Source organism: Diutina rugosa (genome assembly GCF_008704595.1).
Source record: "Diutina rugosa strain CBS 613 chromosome Unknown scaffold4_size502443, whole genome shotgun sequence".
Lineage (NCBI taxonomy): Eukaryota > Fungi > Ascomycota > Pichiomycetes > Serinales > Debaryomycetaceae > Diutina > Diutina rugosa.
Genome location: NW_022995100.1, coordinates 485,481 through 502,231, shown reverse-complemented (window position 1 = coordinate 502,231; position 16,751 = coordinate 485,481). Strand labels below are relative to the sequence as shown.

The 16,751-nt window shown below is 44.4% G+C and overlaps 6 protein-coding genes across 6 annotated transcripts; 2 read left to right on the top strand and 4 right to left on the bottom strand. All coding sequences in view use genetic code 12, as the record gives it.

Annotated features, from left to right (window-relative positions):
• Window positions 1-999: 999 nt before the first annotated feature.
• On the bottom strand, window positions 1,000-2,112 carry TRP4 (anthranilate phosphoribosyltransferase; the record flags this gene model as incomplete). Its single annotated transcript, XM_034154311.1, has 1 exon — window positions 1,000-2,112. The coding sequence occupies one exon, from the start codon at window positions 2,110-2,112 to the stop codon at window positions 1,000-1,002; it is 1,113 nt and encodes a 370-aa protein (XP_034013693.1).
• Window positions 2,113-3,084: 972 nt separating this feature from the next.
• DIURU_001734 (pirin family protein) lies at window positions 3,085-4,059 on the top strand (the record flags this gene model as incomplete). Its single annotated transcript, XM_034154310.1, has 1 exon — window positions 3,085-4,059. One exon carries the CDS (start codon window positions 3,085-3,087, stop codon window positions 4,057-4,059), a length of 975 nt encoding a protein of 324 aa, XP_034013692.1.
• Window positions 4,060-4,256: 197 nt separating this feature from the next.
• BNR1 (Bnr1p) lies at window positions 4,257-10,235 on the bottom strand (the record flags this gene model as incomplete). Its single annotated transcript, XM_034154309.1, has 1 exon — window positions 4,257-10,235. One exon carries the CDS (start codon window positions 10,233-10,235, stop codon window positions 4,257-4,259), a length of 5,979 nt encoding a protein of 1,992 aa, XP_034013691.1.
• A 617-nt stretch (window positions 10,236-10,852) lies between these two features.
• On the bottom strand, window positions 10,853-11,629 carry DIURU_001732 (uncharacterized protein; the record flags this gene model as incomplete). The annotated part of the gene is made up of 1 exon (XM_034154308.1): window positions 10,853-11,629. The coding sequence occupies one exon, from the start codon at window positions 11,627-11,629 to the stop codon at window positions 10,853-10,855; it is 777 nt and encodes a 258-aa protein (XP_034013690.1).
• A 339-nt stretch (window positions 11,630-11,968) lies between these two features.
• CDC46 (MCM DNA helicase complex subunit) lies at window positions 11,969-14,146 on the bottom strand (the record flags this gene model as incomplete). Its single annotated transcript, XM_034154307.1, has 1 exon — window positions 11,969-14,146. The coding sequence occupies one exon, from the start codon at window positions 14,144-14,146 to the stop codon at window positions 11,969-11,971; it is 2,178 nt and encodes a 725-aa protein (XP_034013689.1).
• A 574-nt stretch (window positions 14,147-14,720) lies between these two features.
• On the top strand, window positions 14,721-16,670 carry DIURU_001730 (uncharacterized protein; the record flags this gene model as incomplete). The annotated part of the gene is made up of 1 exon (XM_034154306.1): window positions 14,721-16,670. The coding sequence occupies one exon, from the start codon at window positions 14,721-14,723 to the stop codon at window positions 16,668-16,670; it is 1,950 nt and encodes a 649-aa protein (XP_034013688.1).
• Window positions 16,671-16,751: the final 81 nt, after the last annotated feature.

Here is a 16,751-nt window from a genome sequence, read left to right as displayed (position 1 = left end):
TGCTTGTTAATTGCGTAACAAAATGTCATAAGCTAAGAGTACTTGAGCGGTGATTTGTAGTTAGAGATAGTTGACCACGAAATGAAACTTTGTGCTATGTCATACTGATCATTATAATATCCATGTAGTCAAACGTCGCCATCGAAGCTTTAAGTTGTTCCAGATGCATCAGTCACGCACTATTGTGCCCTCACATATTATTGCGATTGAAATTCCTGCAAGAGAAAAGCTTGAACATGTTCACAACCAAAGTCACCTGATCAGTCACGTAATTTTTATTGACTCTATCTTGGCCTATATATTAAGATATTTTACTACTGAAAAAATGAAATTGCCTGGTTAGCTCAATCGGTAGAGCGTGAGACTCTTAATCTCAAGGCTGCGGGTTCGAGCCCCGCATTGGGCTGCTTTTTTTACACAGTAGATGTCTGTCACGCATAGTTCGATCAGTTCATGGTATGCCAGGATTGAGAAGATAATTTTAATTCAGCGAAGTTAATAAAGCTAGATCTGTGGACTGATATGAGTCACGATATTATTGAACGTGTTGATTGATATAGGATTATGGAATCGTTTTACGGATTACTAACATTGGGATTGTGTTGAAGCGGATAACATTCGTCGTTGCACTTCAATTTGAGTGATCCGTGACAAGATAGGCGATCACTCTTGTTGGTCTTAATTTTGCATAGAGTAAAGTGAAATAATAAGTATGGTGGTTATCTTAAACTGGTGATGAGGGAAGTGCGAAGCGAAGATTTAGTTACACTGCTCTGGATGTATTGTAACACAGAATTTGTTATATGAAGTCCTGACGTCAAACTGGGTCGCCCGCCTAACACGTGGTTCAAGCCAAACACACTTCCAACAATTTGGTATGAGCAATTACATTGTCTACGTCAATAGCATGATTTTTGTTGCAAACCAAACGTCAGTATACATGATTATGGCATTTACTAGGAACACACATATAGGTTACCTCATGCGTCGGCAAATACATCATTGGTAAATTGCTTCAGGTTCAACCTCTGCCACCGCTTGTTTAAAAGTTTCTAAAGAGTTCAAAGCAGCGTGTGAACTGATCAGGTCCTTAGCCAACTCCACTCCGTGTTTCCAATCATCTGCGATTCCAGCGACATATGCTAATGCAGCAGAATTCATCAAAATGTAATCCACTAACGGGTGATTATCTTTGTCCTTAATGGTATATTCACTAGAGTCTTGGCGTAAGATGTGGTAAAGAACGTTGGCGTTCTCCTCTGGTGTGCCCAGCCGTACGGTGTCAAGAGAATGCTCTTCAAGTCCAAAGTCCCCAGGAGAAAGAGTGCCACGAGTAATTTCACCATCTTGATCCACCATCCAGTAGTGGGTAATTCCAATTGGTGAGATTTCATCAAGGCACACATCGCCATGGACAACCATGGTTCGATGGTGACACTTATGCTGACGATTAAGCTGAGCTGCAGCTTTGGCGTAAGACTCTCCTAACTCTTTGGAGTAAACTCCAAGAATCCGGGCTTTAATAGGAACTGGATTGATAAGCGGGCCAAGCACATTGAATATAGTAGGTATACTCATTTGAGCTCTAACATTTGCGACTTTTCCCATCACAGGATGAAACGCCGGTGCAAATAAAAAGCAAAACTTAGATTTCTTCACAATTTCAGGAGTAGTTTTCGATGTTACGTGCATCAAAGGCACACCAAGGCACTTAAGGAGATCTCCGGAGCCAGACGTGGATGTCAGAGCTTTACCTCCATGCTTACATACTTGCAAGCCCATTCCGGCAGCCACGATAGCTGACAGAGTCAGAACATTGAAAGTGTTCTGGCCGTCACCACCGGTCCCAACAATGTCAACGTAACCATCTTCGTGAAGCTCCTCAGCGGGTACGATATGGGCGAACTCAAGGACAGTAGCGACAGCGGCGGCAATGTATTCAGCTTGGGTGTTGAGACCCTTCATCGAGAGAGCCGTTAGAAACAGCGCAAGCTCAACATCCGAGCAAACACCTCGAAGAGCGGTTCTGATGACAGTGGATAAGTCTGTAGGAGTGAGATTATCAAGCATAATCAGCTTGACATAGGGAGTCAACACTTTCTGGTACGGCATGGTGTTGAAATTGATGCTCACCTGACTTGTCACGTTTTCAAACTATAAATTATATTCGAGAGTGCATATGACTCATGCGCTTAAATTTGATGAGACGACCATTTGCATTTCTCCAAACTTTCAGCAACCCCCTTCTAAGTCTGATGTAGCACACAAATGAAGTTTCCGGTTCGTACATATAGTTAGCTGAAAGAATATTGCGATTCCTCGTACGATAAGTGTTTTTCAATTTCGCGTGTCTCGTCTGAGGCAATGCCTATTCAAGAATCGGCAGCGTCGAAGAATGGTTAATGATATAAAACGTAAACTCGGGATAGGGTTTCAAACGATTTGGAACTGTTCAACTCTTTGTGATCTAGTCATATTTATTTAGTTTCACCGTGAAAAACTGAACAGGAATTAAGACGACTATCAGATTTTCCTCACGTTATACATGATAATATAGAATGAACATCACCGTTGCGCCTGATTTCAGGCTAATGATTCACCATTGATTCAATTCATTGTCCAAGCTGATTGCCAGCTGTACGCTCTTTGAACATGTTGGTCATGCCTATTCTGACTATGATTCAAGATGGTTACAGAAATTGTCTTTGGGTGAGATGACCCCGAAGATAGTTAGCAAATTCGAAATAGTTATAGTAGATGTTCAACTTTGAGACACCTGCTACAAAAAACTAGAAAATACGTCTTTCTCTACTTGCCGAAGTGAATGCAATGAACTTAATCCGGCCTCTTAAATGATCAAGATAATGACATATGCATTTGAAGTGTGATTCTGCGACTCAAATACCACATTAAGGACCGTGAAACTTCGTGCTATCCCGCTTACAACAATTTCGTCACAGATTCCTGTATATAGCCATTACTCATTTTTGATTGATGATCACTAAGTTATTATTGGCACAATAGTAACCATGCGATATATAATGATCAGATGCCAATCAGACACATCCAAAGAGTGTTAATTACATGACGAAGGAAAGAACTATCGAGAAAGTTGTTGAAGGTATTGAACAAAGTGAAGGTGTGGGAGCCCGGGTTAGGCGGCTGATCGGCAACTTCGAAACACGGGAGTTTAACCCGTTTTTAATGTTTGATCACTTCAAGTCAAATGGCCCAGCTGGGTTCCCAGAACACCCCCACAGTGGTCAGGAAACCATTACGTACTGTTTGCTGGGTCTGATTTGTCACGAAGACTTCACCGGGTCTAAAGGTATGTTGTATCCGGGTGATCTTCAATTCATGACTGCTGGTAAAGGAATCGTGCACCTGGAAATGCCCGTTGAAGGGAAAGATGGGTCATCAGCGCAATTGCTTCAGTTGTGGGTTGATCTTCCTGCCGATTTGAAAAGCTGTCCACCTCGATACCGTGATTTGAGAGAGTGGGAAATTCCCACTTATACAACTGAGGACGGTTTGGTACATGTGAAGGTTATATCGGGGAAGCTGTATGGTGTTGAGTCCATTAAAGAACTAGCATATACTCCCGTCGACTTTTACCACTTCATCTTGAAACCAGGTGCCAAATTTTCACAAGAAGTCAACCCCGAGTTCAACTACTTTTTGTACAATATGAAAGGTCTGGGGTTGAAAATAGGTAACACTCCAGTGAGACAGTATGACAATGTCTTTTTCAATCAAGATGGTGATATCATAAGTGGGAGCTCCACAGGCGAGACTGAGTTCATACTCGTCGGGGGACAAAAGTTGGATCAGCATCTGGTTCATCATGGCCCATTTGTTGCCAATTCTCAGGAAGATATTGTCAAGAAGATTATGGATTATCAGTTTGCTCAAAATGGGTTCGAGAACAAGCGCAATTGGCGTACGCTTATCTCCAATGGTGTTACTGATGAGATGATCAATGGCCCGTTGAATGGGAACCCTGAAGTACGACAAAAGCAAAAGCAAAAGTATTTGCAAGAACACGCTCAGGTAGCGTAGAAAGTGTATCTTTAGTTTGTATAGAAATGAATCTGATCAGTTTTAGTATCTAGAAACTACACTCGAATAAAGAACGAACTTGTACTATCCCGTTCCACCTGTTTCAGTTATCCCAAACGTGTTTTAGATTTTATGCCATTTTTAACTCCGTTTATTGTCTTGTCGAATAGACTAGACATCTATAGCTCATAAAGTCATTATGTACGAAGCTGGTTTAACATTGCCTGAGTTCTTAAATAAATCAGATCTGCATTTCCATCGCCGTCATCTTTATTTGCATCCCTCTTTCGCGTTGTCATGCGCTTCTTTAAAGCATTTACCAGATCGTACTCTTTGTTGGAAGATGTTTGTTCTGATTCTTCCTCATTTTGTGCGGGGAGCCCATAAAATGACATTGCTTTTGAGCGGCGATTCTTAGAGCGACGATCTTTTGCTGCCAGCAGCCCCCTCGGGTTGCTCAGTTTGAGTCGCTCAAGTAAAGTGTCGATAACGTCACTGTTAGTCAGCATTCTCAGCGTATTTGCTTCATCATCGCCGTTGCTTTCTCCCTCATCCTCAGAGTTTTTAGACGTTGACTGAGTAGGCAGTATCTTGACGTCTTCCTCAACTGACTCCTCAGTCTTGCGCTTTTTCAACTTCAGCTCCTCTATCATTCGCTTTCTTGCTTCATACACACGCTGTTCTTCTTCTCTCTGGATATTCTCAACGTGAGCTTTCTTAAAATCATTGATGAACACGACGAATTTGGATAAGAAAGAGTTTCTGGAATTTGCTTCATTAGCATTTTCACCAAAAAGCTCCATTACTCCTTTGAAATCGCTTAGCACCAGCTCCCACCTCGTTTGTAGAATCAGATTTTTGAGTCTTGCCTTTTCCATAGGACCTACGACAGCTTTCAACACCTTATCTTCTGGATGGAAGCGCAGCGGATCCAGCAAATTTCCTTTTGTAATCAGCATCAGTACGTTATTAATGATGCGCTCAAAATCCTTGCAATCCTGATCCATTTGCTCAATCAGTATGTTGTGGACATGTTGAAGCACAGCTAAATCGTCAACGAACAGACCGTATTCAGGAAACTCGTTACGAATGATTTTCTCGATGTAATGCAAAAAGTTCAGCGCATTCTTGTCATCTTTCATGAACTTAAGCCGCTGCAACGTATCTAGTTTGAAGCCCATAGCTTGCTTCAGGGTGTCGTTCATAAAATTTCCCACCAGTCTGATGATTCCAAGAACGTTCTTCAACAGCTGCAGCGATTTCAATTGCATTGTAGCCTTTTCAATGAGATCTAGCTTATTACACAAGTCCAGATAGTCTCGAGAATACGTTTGCGTGAGTAAGAGTGCCCGCGAACGCAGTTTCCAATAGTGACTTAAATTGTAACAGAGCTCAAGGAATAATCGATCAGCACGCTCAAGTTCGTCCGGACTTTGCTTCGGTGGTTTGGGATTACCTCCAGAATAGTCTGTCAGGTAGGGCATGAGTTGTCGTCTAAGCTGATCGGAGAAATCCGTTAGCAGCTCTTGATTGAAAAATTCAAGTACCAGTACATTTTCCAAAACATCTTTGTCGCAATGAAGAACCTTGAGTACCAAATCCATGGGCTCGATCGACGAAAACATATGCATATTGATTCCAAACAGTTGGGCTAGGTCCCTTTGCAAAAACAGCACCTTCTGGGGCTTCGTACCTACCTTCGACGAAACTGGCTCTTTCTTCCGCTTCACCACCAGCAGCTTTGCAACAAATACTTGCTCGACCTCGTTTAAAATGCCCTTTTCTAGTAAGCGATCAGAAAGCTTGCCATGTTCAATGTCGGTCCAGAAAGTCTTTTCGATGTCATCAATTTTGTCCCAATGCATTTGTTTGAGCTTTTGCTTGGGTCTAATTGCCAAAGATTGTAGTGGATCATCCTCAGTAGGGCTCGCTGATCCTGCAGCAGAGGCTTTGGATGAATCGACAGTGGTATCAAAAAGGTTCACAGGCGGTGGAGGCGGAGGTGGAGGCGGAGGTGCCCCATGAGATGTACTTGCTGAAGATGCGTCCAGCAAATTCCCAAGGAAACCAGGCACCGGGGGAGGAGGAGGAGGAGGAGGAGGAGGCGGCGGCGGCGGTGGTGGTGGTATTGAGCCACTCGCGGCTCCTGAACCACCGCCCAAAAATCCTGGAATTGGGGGAGGCGGAGGAGGAGGGGCTGCATTTGATGTGGTACTTGCAGGCGCAGATGGGGGAGGTGGCAGAGATAAATTAGGCAGGTGAAGCTCTGCAAATTTTGAAGACTTGTCGACCTTGGGCAGAGCGTCACGAGTGCGAATAGGTGAAAGCCCAATCTCCATTTTTATAGGCTCCGATAATCTTTCTTTGATAGGCAGTTTAATCAGGCCCCTGTAGGCTGTATGGACTGGCAGAGTCCCTGAGGCAACCGTCTCTCTTATAGGCAGAGTACCTACCGTTATACCTCGCGACTGATCTTTCAAAGGCAGGGTTCCAATTGCTACCGACTTCAGCGATTTCTTCCTGAGTCGAGGGAATTGTCTGGGTTCCTCATTAAACAAAAATGAATCATCGTGGTCGCTGGCAGTTCCGGATGAAGTAACCAAAATCGGTTCATCTGGCAGGACTCCCAATTGACTCGTGGCTTCTTTATCAACAGAATTGAACCGCTGTTGAGCCAATGACAAAGCCAGTGTACGGCGGTTCAGACGCTCTCGACCCAACATGAGCAGAAGTCTCTTCAGAGTTTCATTCGAACGTTGATGAGGAGTTGAGTGATCAACAGTGTCATCCTCATCCAGAACTTCGTAAAACACAATCGGTTCGTTCAAGGCCAGCTGAGACTCCCGGGGCAGTGATGTTTCCATCGGTGCGAGGCCGCTTTCAACAAATTCAGGTACATTATTGGGCGGAATATTGACGTCATCTGGAGAATCGAACTTTTCGTAGAGTCCCAGGTACCGTTCACCACTCCATGGAGGGAGCTCTGGCAGCGCGGATTGTTGAGCTGCTATTCTCGCCGCAGTGCGCAGTGGCGGGTCGCGCAATTGCACTGGCAGTGCCAATCGAGGCGAGCTCTTCGCCGAGGGCAGCGCCAGGGACGCCAGCTGTCCTGACAAACGCGCTGCATCCTCTGCGGCCAATCGTTGCTCGCGTTCCCGGCGCATACGATCGAATGCTGTTTCCCGTCTCCGCAGACGTCTTCCGGATTGGGTGGGCGTTTCTTCCTTCGGCGACAGTAGGCATGGAGAAGTATTCTTACCAGCAAAGCTTGTGTTCACACTAAGCAGAATAGGTGGTGTCGAAGATACTCCCAGTTTTTGGAATACCTTTATCTTCAGCATCAGAAGTCGCTCTTGAATCTTACGTTGCACGTCTGGATCGATGATAAATGCCAGAGACCGGTTCAGTGCTTCAACATCCTCAACACTAAGACGATCAAGTTGAGGCTTGCGGCGTTCACTTCGCAGCGGCAACCGTGGCAGTTCAAGAGTCTCAAGAGGAGCGAACTTAGGTGCCTTTCCAATATTTGGTTCCGAGCCCGATGAAGATGAACGCTCCAAATTGTCCTTGCTACCCTTGTTGAAACGTGACGTCTTGGACTCCTCCTCAAATGAATCAAGTATTGAAGCATTAACTGGTTCCTCCATTACGCCAACAGGACTTTCGGGGTCAGCCCACATAGCTCCACTGTCGTCCACATCAACAAACAGTACTTCAAAGTCTTCAAACGTGGGTACCGCATTGTCCTCGGGAGACAAAGGCGAAAGAATGTCAGGACCAGGCAGAATTTGCGTTCCTTGTGACTCGGTCCAATCATCATAAAGAAATCCTGGTATTGGCGGAGCTGGGGGTGCCGGCAATGGCTTCGTGTTTTCATGCCAGCGTCGGCGACGAGCTGAACGGCGTGCCTCTTCGCTTTGGGTTACACTCCCTGCATCACTTGCCTCCAGCATCAGCGTCGCACCCAGTGCGACCAGAGCCTCCTTGATGGTAGTGTCAAAAACGACTTTGTTCAATTGACGTCCATTTTTGGCACTGCGGGCAGAAAACATACGCTCCAATTCGTTGATAAAATCTGCCAGAACCGCAAACAGCGAATCTCCAACCAGGGATCCGTCGTTTGCCAGGGTCAGTACCAGTACACGGCGCTCAATTTCAGCATCATTCTCAGCCATCCTTTGATACACCTTCGCAATTTTGGGATCACGATCTGTTACTTGAAGTACCACATGATCAAGAACACGAAGTTGACGATTCAATTCCTCCTCATTGTACTGTGCCCGTTGCTTCAAGGTACTAATTTGAGCGAAGATTGCTCTCATGAACTGCTCGCTCACGTCTGGTGCATCCAGCTTAAGTCCATGATAGTACAATTTTAAGATATCTTGAAGAAGTGGGTCGAGTCCCATTTGCTCAGGTACAAGAGATGGCACCAGGGGAGCACTGGTCGGGTTCAGGTAAAAGTGGAGTGACAGCCCACTTTCCAGTTGAGGGACAAGCAGATCAGGTGCCAGCAGTGAAATAGCCAGTGCTTGAGCGCTTGTCAGGTAACTAGTCAGGATGCCACCTTGAGTATATTCATTGTAATCCTCCTCAGCGAAGACCTCATACTTATCAACTTCCTCCAAAATGCGTTCATCACCAAGCTGTTTCAACTTCTCAAATACATCAATAATCTTCAGATCATTGAACTCTCGTCTAAGCGATACACGATGACGAATCAGTGTGGTACCCTCAACAATCAGGTTGATTAATAAAAGCAGTGTGAGGGCGTAATCCTTGAAAACCAGATCCTGATGAAACCGGTCACCCAGTTTAAAGTGTTGTTCAAGAGAATTCAGCAACAGCGCAAGCCATGGTTGAAATCGTACTAAATCACCTTTGAGATCCTGTAATGCATGCATAGCTTCAAGAATATGAGATAGGAATTCATGATCTTTGTAATACAGCAAAAAGATCATTACCTCTGTGACTAGTTTGCGCGTACTAATGCGTGGACTCGTAAGCAGAAATATCATCAGTTTGATCACATGTGGTTTATTGTTGGAAATCCCGAGAGTCAACAGCTCGTCACCCAACTCTTGTATTTCGAGTCTCTCAGCATTAATTATATGCTTCAAACATTTGACAATGACAAACTCCATCTCCAACTCGTCATTCAGCTTGATCAGCTTCTTATTGATTCGCAGTAAAACCACAGACAACGCCAGCTCACCTTGAGCTCCAGTAAAACCTTGCACCCACAGCTGGTGATATTTGGTCAGATACAGGTTTTCCACGAGTTTCTTTTCCAACTTTCTGAATTCTTTGGAAGATAGCTTGTTGCTCATGATTTTTGCAACATACCATTCGGGTGTACCTTCGCGTATTTTGCGCTTCTCTGCTGCTTCCTCTTTCAGAAGGGCTTGCTTTTTGGTGATACGCAGCAACAAATTGTAGCTCAGCGCCTGCTTTTGAAGCTTTCGTTTGTCATCTACCAAGCTTCGATGTTCTGCTGGGGCGATCAGTCGACGTAATTGAGCTAGGTCAAACAGCGGATTTGTTTGGGATTCGCGTACGAGCATATCCCACTTGCGTCTTGTGCCCTGATCACGTAATGTACGCATTGCTTTCTCACTGAATACCCTTACAACTAAAAGGCGTTCAAACATTTGATCAACCGTTTCCAGGTCCGGCATCAGCATTGCGGTGTTTTGAGTTTGTCGCAGTCCTAGCAGCAGTGCCAGTGTGGTCAGCGAATGTCGCAAAACTGGGTCAGGGGGAGGATCAAGTCCGTAACCAGCTAGATGAAGCCCTTTCTCGGCCAAATCGGCTGATGAGCTGAATTTATCATGATCAACCATCTCTGCATTAGCTTGGTATGGGCCGACCAGTCCTAACAGACCTAGGGTCGGACGCCTCGTCATCAACAGCCCCAGCAGAGTCAGTCCCATCAGAGCCCTGTATGGACCTTGCGACAAATGTGGAGGAGAGTCTAATAACCTGTACTCTTCATCACTGATTCGATGTATTGGAAGCGGCTTTGCCAGGGCTTTGGCTGAATCGTATCCGATGGCAGCAAAATGCTCAGTTGTGCCTTCACCAAGCGTCTTATCAAAATTGAGAATCAGGGCCAGCTTGCCGAGCCGCTTGATGCCTTTATGAAACACCAGCTTCCGCAGCCCCCGTTCGTCCATGTGAGCTTCGACCGCAAGTTGAAAGTATGTTACGATATACTAGAATGAGTTGTTATTTGTGCGCGCTAGTGAGGGTGTGACACTCAAACTGACGAATACATCACGAACAACTGAACAAGGTCCAAATCCGTAACACGATTACTTTTACTGTCATTGTTCGATGAATTCAAATTGGTAGGAGGTTGGCAGTCGGTATATGAAACTCTGTTCGTAACGCTAACCTGTCTTTCTGTCCATGTTTACAAGATGTTATCATCACATCATAATGCGTTGAAAGGCATTGTGAATTCATTCAAAGGGACAACCTCAGCTTATTGATATTAGTAAAATGGTCAAATCCTTCGCTTGAATGCCATTAGCCGCATTTTGCTTTAGGTACGCGAAGGGATCGCATTATATGATCTTGGAACAACGCTCAAAATCATTAGCTTTGATCTCGAGTCATTCTGATCCGTCTCCGAAATTGAGATCATACCCTGCACATTGATTACGATTTAGCTATGAAGCATTGATCAGTTTCGAGTAACTCGATATCAACGTGTACATTGCTCTTTTGGGAACTTTACAGAATTCAAAAAATATGTCATGATTTATTCGTTATTAAAACCCATGCTATGTTATGCTGTCTCCTTTTTGGCCTTTAAGCGGCGTTGCGTGCGCTCGAATTCATCATCAGCAGGTTCTGTTCGTTTCTTACCTCTACCCCCACCATATTTGGCTTCCATGTGAGCAATAAAATCTTCAGCCCTGGCTTTATTGCGCAGTTGTATCAACAGCTTGAGATCTGCTTTCCCTTCAATTTGTTTCTTGAGCGTCTCCGCCTCCTTAGCTTCCTTTGCTAGTTTCTTCAACATTCTCTTGACTTTGGTTTTGCGACTTTTGCGATATTTCTCCCATTGATTAAGTATCTCCTTCGAAAGTCCTAATTTGGCAATCTCTGCTTCGACAATGTTAAACACGCGTTCTTCCAGTTCTTCGGTGAACTCAAGATGGGGAATCACCTCGAATAGCCGAAGAAAATCACCTTCGTAGTAAACGAAATTGTCAATGATGTCTCGTGCCTCTTCTTCACTACCAACATAAAGACGTCTGTCTTCTTCAATCGATTCCACAGAAATCTTGGTAGCAACCCCTTGGAAGAAGCTAAGCCAATCGAAGTCATCATTAGTTCCTTCGTCTAACCGACCTAGCTCATCATAGAGCCTGCGTCTTTTCGAATCACTCAAGACTTTGTAAGCAAATTGGACTTTGGCAAAAGCGTCCTTGGGAGCATCTTTATTTTTGTCGGGATGCCACCGCAAACTGAGACGTTTGTATGCTCTCTTAATCTCTATAGGCAGGGCCAGATGCTCTACCTCGAGCGTGGCATATGGGTCCAAGTTTTCCCAGGTCATCGAGGAGATATGCGTTGTGCGGCGGGGAAGTAGTGAGGGTGGCACTAGCTCACAATATCAGTTTTACTTCGAAAAATTACATTCACACCAATACACATGAAATCCACAAAGTCAACCTAAAAAGACAAAGAGATTGACTAAACATGGTTTTTACGTATAACTAAAGGTTCGCCATGATAATCGTGTGATATTTATTTTGTCTTCCCGCTATACGCTATAAACGCCTTGCCTCATAGAACAAAATTAAAGATACCACGCTGAGTTCAGCATGATCGTTATTGCATCATTTAAGTAACGTTTAATGTTACGGAATCATCAATGGAAATTTGGAAACTACTTCTAAATACCGACTCTCAAAACGTTTTGGCCTTGATGTCTGAACTTAATTTGCTCGTAACGCTCCATAACGTATAACGCCCGGTTTAAGGCCTCGTTACTTATCAGACCACGGTCAACAAGATCACGCCGTAACGTAGCAATGTTCGTAGACCATCCCATAGGTAAACGTTTACAAATCTCATCTTGGGCACGCCTGATTTCAGCATTGTCTTTACCACTTGTCCCCAGTCCAACACCTTGTTCAACTGCGTTCATAGTTGACGCGGTAAACAAACGAATTGCTTCTTCAACATGCTCCTCGGTGGCGACAGGACTCAAAGTTAATTTTGCCAACAGTTCGGTTATTCGAATGATTGCCTCCAATTGACGAACTGTAATGGGAATCAGCAGTCGTTCATTTTGTTCCAGTTCACTCACTTGCAATTGATGGCGAATTTGAACGAAGTGAGATGACAATCTCTCCAGAGCTTCTGCTGATAACCGAGGAGCACATTTGAGCTTGCAATATTGAATATAGCGTTTCATTAAATCACCAGGTATTTCACCCTCACTCTCTTGATTCTGTCTTTGATTGCCAGTATGGACGTTCATAACATGTTCAGCAATCAGGATATCTCGCAGCTCATTGTGGACATCCTTAACAATAAAAATCATATCGAAACGAGACAAGATCGTAGTTTGAAAATCAATATTCTCTCCCGGCAGTTTCATGTCGTCATAGCGACCGAATATGGGATTTGCCGCAGCCAACACCAGGGTACGCAGGTTCAAAACCGTTGTAATACCCGCTTTAGCGATCGAAATAGTTTGCTGTTCCATGGCCTCGTGAATTGCCACACGATCTTCATCGCGCATTTTGTCAAATTCATCGATACACACGACCCCACCGTCAGCAAGAACCATAGCCCCTCCTTCGAGGTAAAAATCACGCGTTGTTGGGTCACGCTGAACACTAGCGGTCAAACCCGCCGCCGATGACCCCTTCCCTGAAGTATAAACTGAAATTGGGGCAATCTTTTCGACGAATTTAAGCAACTGAGACTTGGCTGTACCAGGGTCACCCAACAATAAAACATTTATATCCCCTCTGAGGCGCATGCCATCTGGCAAAATTTTCTTCAGACCACCTAAAAGCAAACAAGCGATGGCTCGCTTGATATCTTCATTCCCATAAATTGAAGGTGCAATAGAGTTCGTGAACTCTTGATACAAATTTGGATGACGCAGAAGTTGTATAAACCGCTCTTCCTCTTCTTCTGAAAACACAACTCCTCCACCGAGGGTGCTGTCCACGTCGGTTTGTATACCAAGAATTCGCAAATATGGATTACGGATCGCAACAGCACCGGAACCTTCACGACCCTTCTGTCGCAGTTGGTAAATGCTATAGACACCAACAATGGTGACCCTCGTACCGGGAACAACCTGATTTGTCATATAACGATCGGCTTGGAGCATGATATGCCGAGGCATTTCTCCTACTGGCACCATATCCGGAGCTTCTTGGAGCTTAAGACTCTGTTGGTCAACGAAAGTCAGTTTATCATGGACAATCACGTAAGGGTCTGGAGGGCACTTCTCACGAGCATCGTCGATGTGATTACCTTGACATTTAGTTGGCAATTGAATTGGACCAAACCCAGGTGGTACACGCATACGATAGAGATGCTTGCAATTGCGGCACACAAGTTGTACAACTGTTGCTCTCAGTGAGAGCACCAGTGCGCTAATGATGATTCCCGGGACTCTCACAATTTTCAGAATATGCTCCAGATCTAAATCACGCACTGGAGTATGGTTAGCACGCAGATCAAGAAGAAGTTGGCACGTGGGAAATTCTCGCTCATTCACTGGAGTGTCATTGTCTATCATTGTGAGAGTTTTGGCCACAGTAGTGATTGCTGCTTCAAACAAGGGAATGATATCACCAGGATCATCACTAAGCTTCTTATTGAGCTCCTCATTGTACAAGATTAAATGTTCTGTATTCACTCGAAGGTAATAACTTTTGATTCTGAGATTTTCACGAAGCTGCTCACGATATATGAATGAGTTTGCAATGCGAAATTCAGTGATAAACTTCCGAAACTCAGCGGTGATTTCATTAAACAGAGAGTCATCCGGAGTCTCCCCTGGGAGCACTTGAGCACCAAAGACTTGAGTAGGTTCAAACAGCATGACGTTGTTGGACGCGCAAAAAACGCGTCTGGATTAATTCAAAAAATTTTAATCGCGGCTGATATAAACGAGCTTCAAAGCGTACATTTGAATCCGCATAACGCTTGAGCAGTCAATACTGATATTAGTCAAGACAGAACGGATTTTGCGCTGTCGGTTAAGCAGTTTATTGGGAAGCTTTGAGCACGATCGACCACCTACTTGACCACGTAAGTTTTAGTATTGCACTTCGAGATTCTTTTTTCGACTAGACTAGTGTCTGATGCCACCCTCGTTTAGAGACTTGGTTTTGGGGGCAAATATTCCGCTCTGCTCAAAGCCGCACGCCATCGCGCTGACAGCCAGGTTGGATCTCACTATGCGAATACCTTTTCTATATAAAACCCGCTTCGAGTTCAGACGGCTGATATTCGCCGTTGCTACGAAAAGCAAGAAATCCGTGCCAAGGAAATACAACCGTCAAGTGACAGAAACCTCCGATGACCGGGCGCAGAGAAGTTTACAAGAACTGAAGCGCAAACAATATAATGATGAACGACGCAAGCATCAAGAGCGACTTCATGAATTAAAACTTATGACAGCCGAAGTATCTCGGCAAGTGAAAGAACGAATTGCTATTGGCGAAGAGGAACTGCAGCGAAAGCGATCGCTTCCGACTCATTCTGGTGTCGGTTGTGTGTCCACGACTAGTGTACTCACCAGTCTGGTTGAACTTCCAGACGAAATTGCATCTCGTCTAGGAGACTTGATGAGATTCCTCGTAAACAAGCAACATCAAAACTGGACGATGGTTGTGGGTCATTTGCAGCAATGTGGGGGCTTTGTTGGTGTCAGCAACAAACTGGCCAATCGATTTGTGCAGCTTATCCCTCCTAAAGCTATGAAGTCTTTGATTGGAATTATTGAAGACATGTACAAAGAGGCAGGTCACTCGCCACTGGTTGCAGTACAAACACACTTTCTCAAGGCCCTTGCTATTGGTTCGGTAGTCTCTCCACAAACGATGGGGGTCATTGAGCTGCGCTTGAGCACAATTCGTCAGCATGTGGGAGTTGACAAACCATTGCCAATGAGTGCTTATGAGACCATGGTTGTCGCTTACGGCAAGGCTAGCGAGCTAGATCTGATCAACGCTATTCTTCGTGAGATGAAAAATCACGAGATTGAACCTTCCTCCAAAATTTACACCAATGTGCTCTCCACTTGTGTGTATCGGTTGAAAGATCACAAGCAGGCTGTGGAGATATTTGATACAATGCGTTTTTTTTCAAAAGCCACTAAACCAGGAAGCCGAGAGTATCGAGATATTATTGTGTCTCACGTAAACAATAATGACGTCGAAAAGGCAATCGATCTTTATCATGAAATGATCACTGACAACGTGGAACTCAATCAACCAATTCTTGTAGCACTTGCTCGAGGATGCTCGGGTCGTCCTCAACTTCGGACAAGAGCATGGGAGTTTATGTTTGAGATTTACAATAAAGGCTGGGAACCTACTCTTGAGCTGTACGAGTATATGATATATTTAGCTGCCAAGGATGGGGATTTATCGTTGTCTCGTGCGCTTTACTCCAAGTTGATAAATTCTGAGACAGTAACCGTCAGAAGCTTTGGTTTTTTGTTGTTAGCGTACGCGAAATACCATCAATCGGCGGAATTGCCGTGTGTGTTTGGCGTAAAGAATGGGCGAACCTTCCGAAATAATGTTTTAAAAGACCTGGAGATTACATCAGGTGGTGTTTTGCCGTTTTTGCCCAAATCTGATCTCGTCACTACTGATGAAGTGATGGCCGAATCAAGTGCTATTTGGGCCTACCATTTGATAAAAAGACCCGACGTAATCACTCGCGAAAATGTCACTTCCTATCTTAACATTGCCAGTGAAATTGGTCTGCTTAGAGAATTTATTGACCGCTACAAATCCACCACATATTTGGACAGAAGTGGGGCACCACGCAACCGAATCATTGCTGTTGATGATCAACCAGATAGTGAGAATGATAATACTGCTGTCTTAAATTCGATGGACGAGGTGTCAGAGATGAATCTGTTGGTAAAGTCTCCGGTTTTAGATGAAGTTGATGATATTCAAAGGCAACACAAGGTTTCTCGCAATTCTTTAATCTACGTGATAGCGTTAAAGGCTGCAGGAAAACACAAGAAGTACGACTTTGCTCGTGAAATATGGACAGAAAGAGGTGAGTTCAGGAAGACTGCTGCATTCAAACAACTACCAAGAGATTTTAAGGATTCACAAGACTTTCAATTTGCCAACGCAATGATATACAGTTTGACTCAGATGAATTTGCTTGAAGACGCGTGTGCCATATTGTTGAGCACTGAGTGGCAATTTAAATGGACTTGGGCTGAGTTAATCCATTTGCATCGCGCCTCCGTTGCAGTGGGGAATGATAAAATAGCTCACACAGTACGACTGATTGCCAAGCGAGCTCAAACCAATCATGCCGGGAAAATGAGACGTAGAGACTACAAAAAGTATGTCATGCAAAGGGGTTTTTAATTTTGTATATAGTCAGCATGATGTACTTCCGTAATCGAATATCATTATTTCCGCCACATTCTTTCACTTACAACTGCTAAA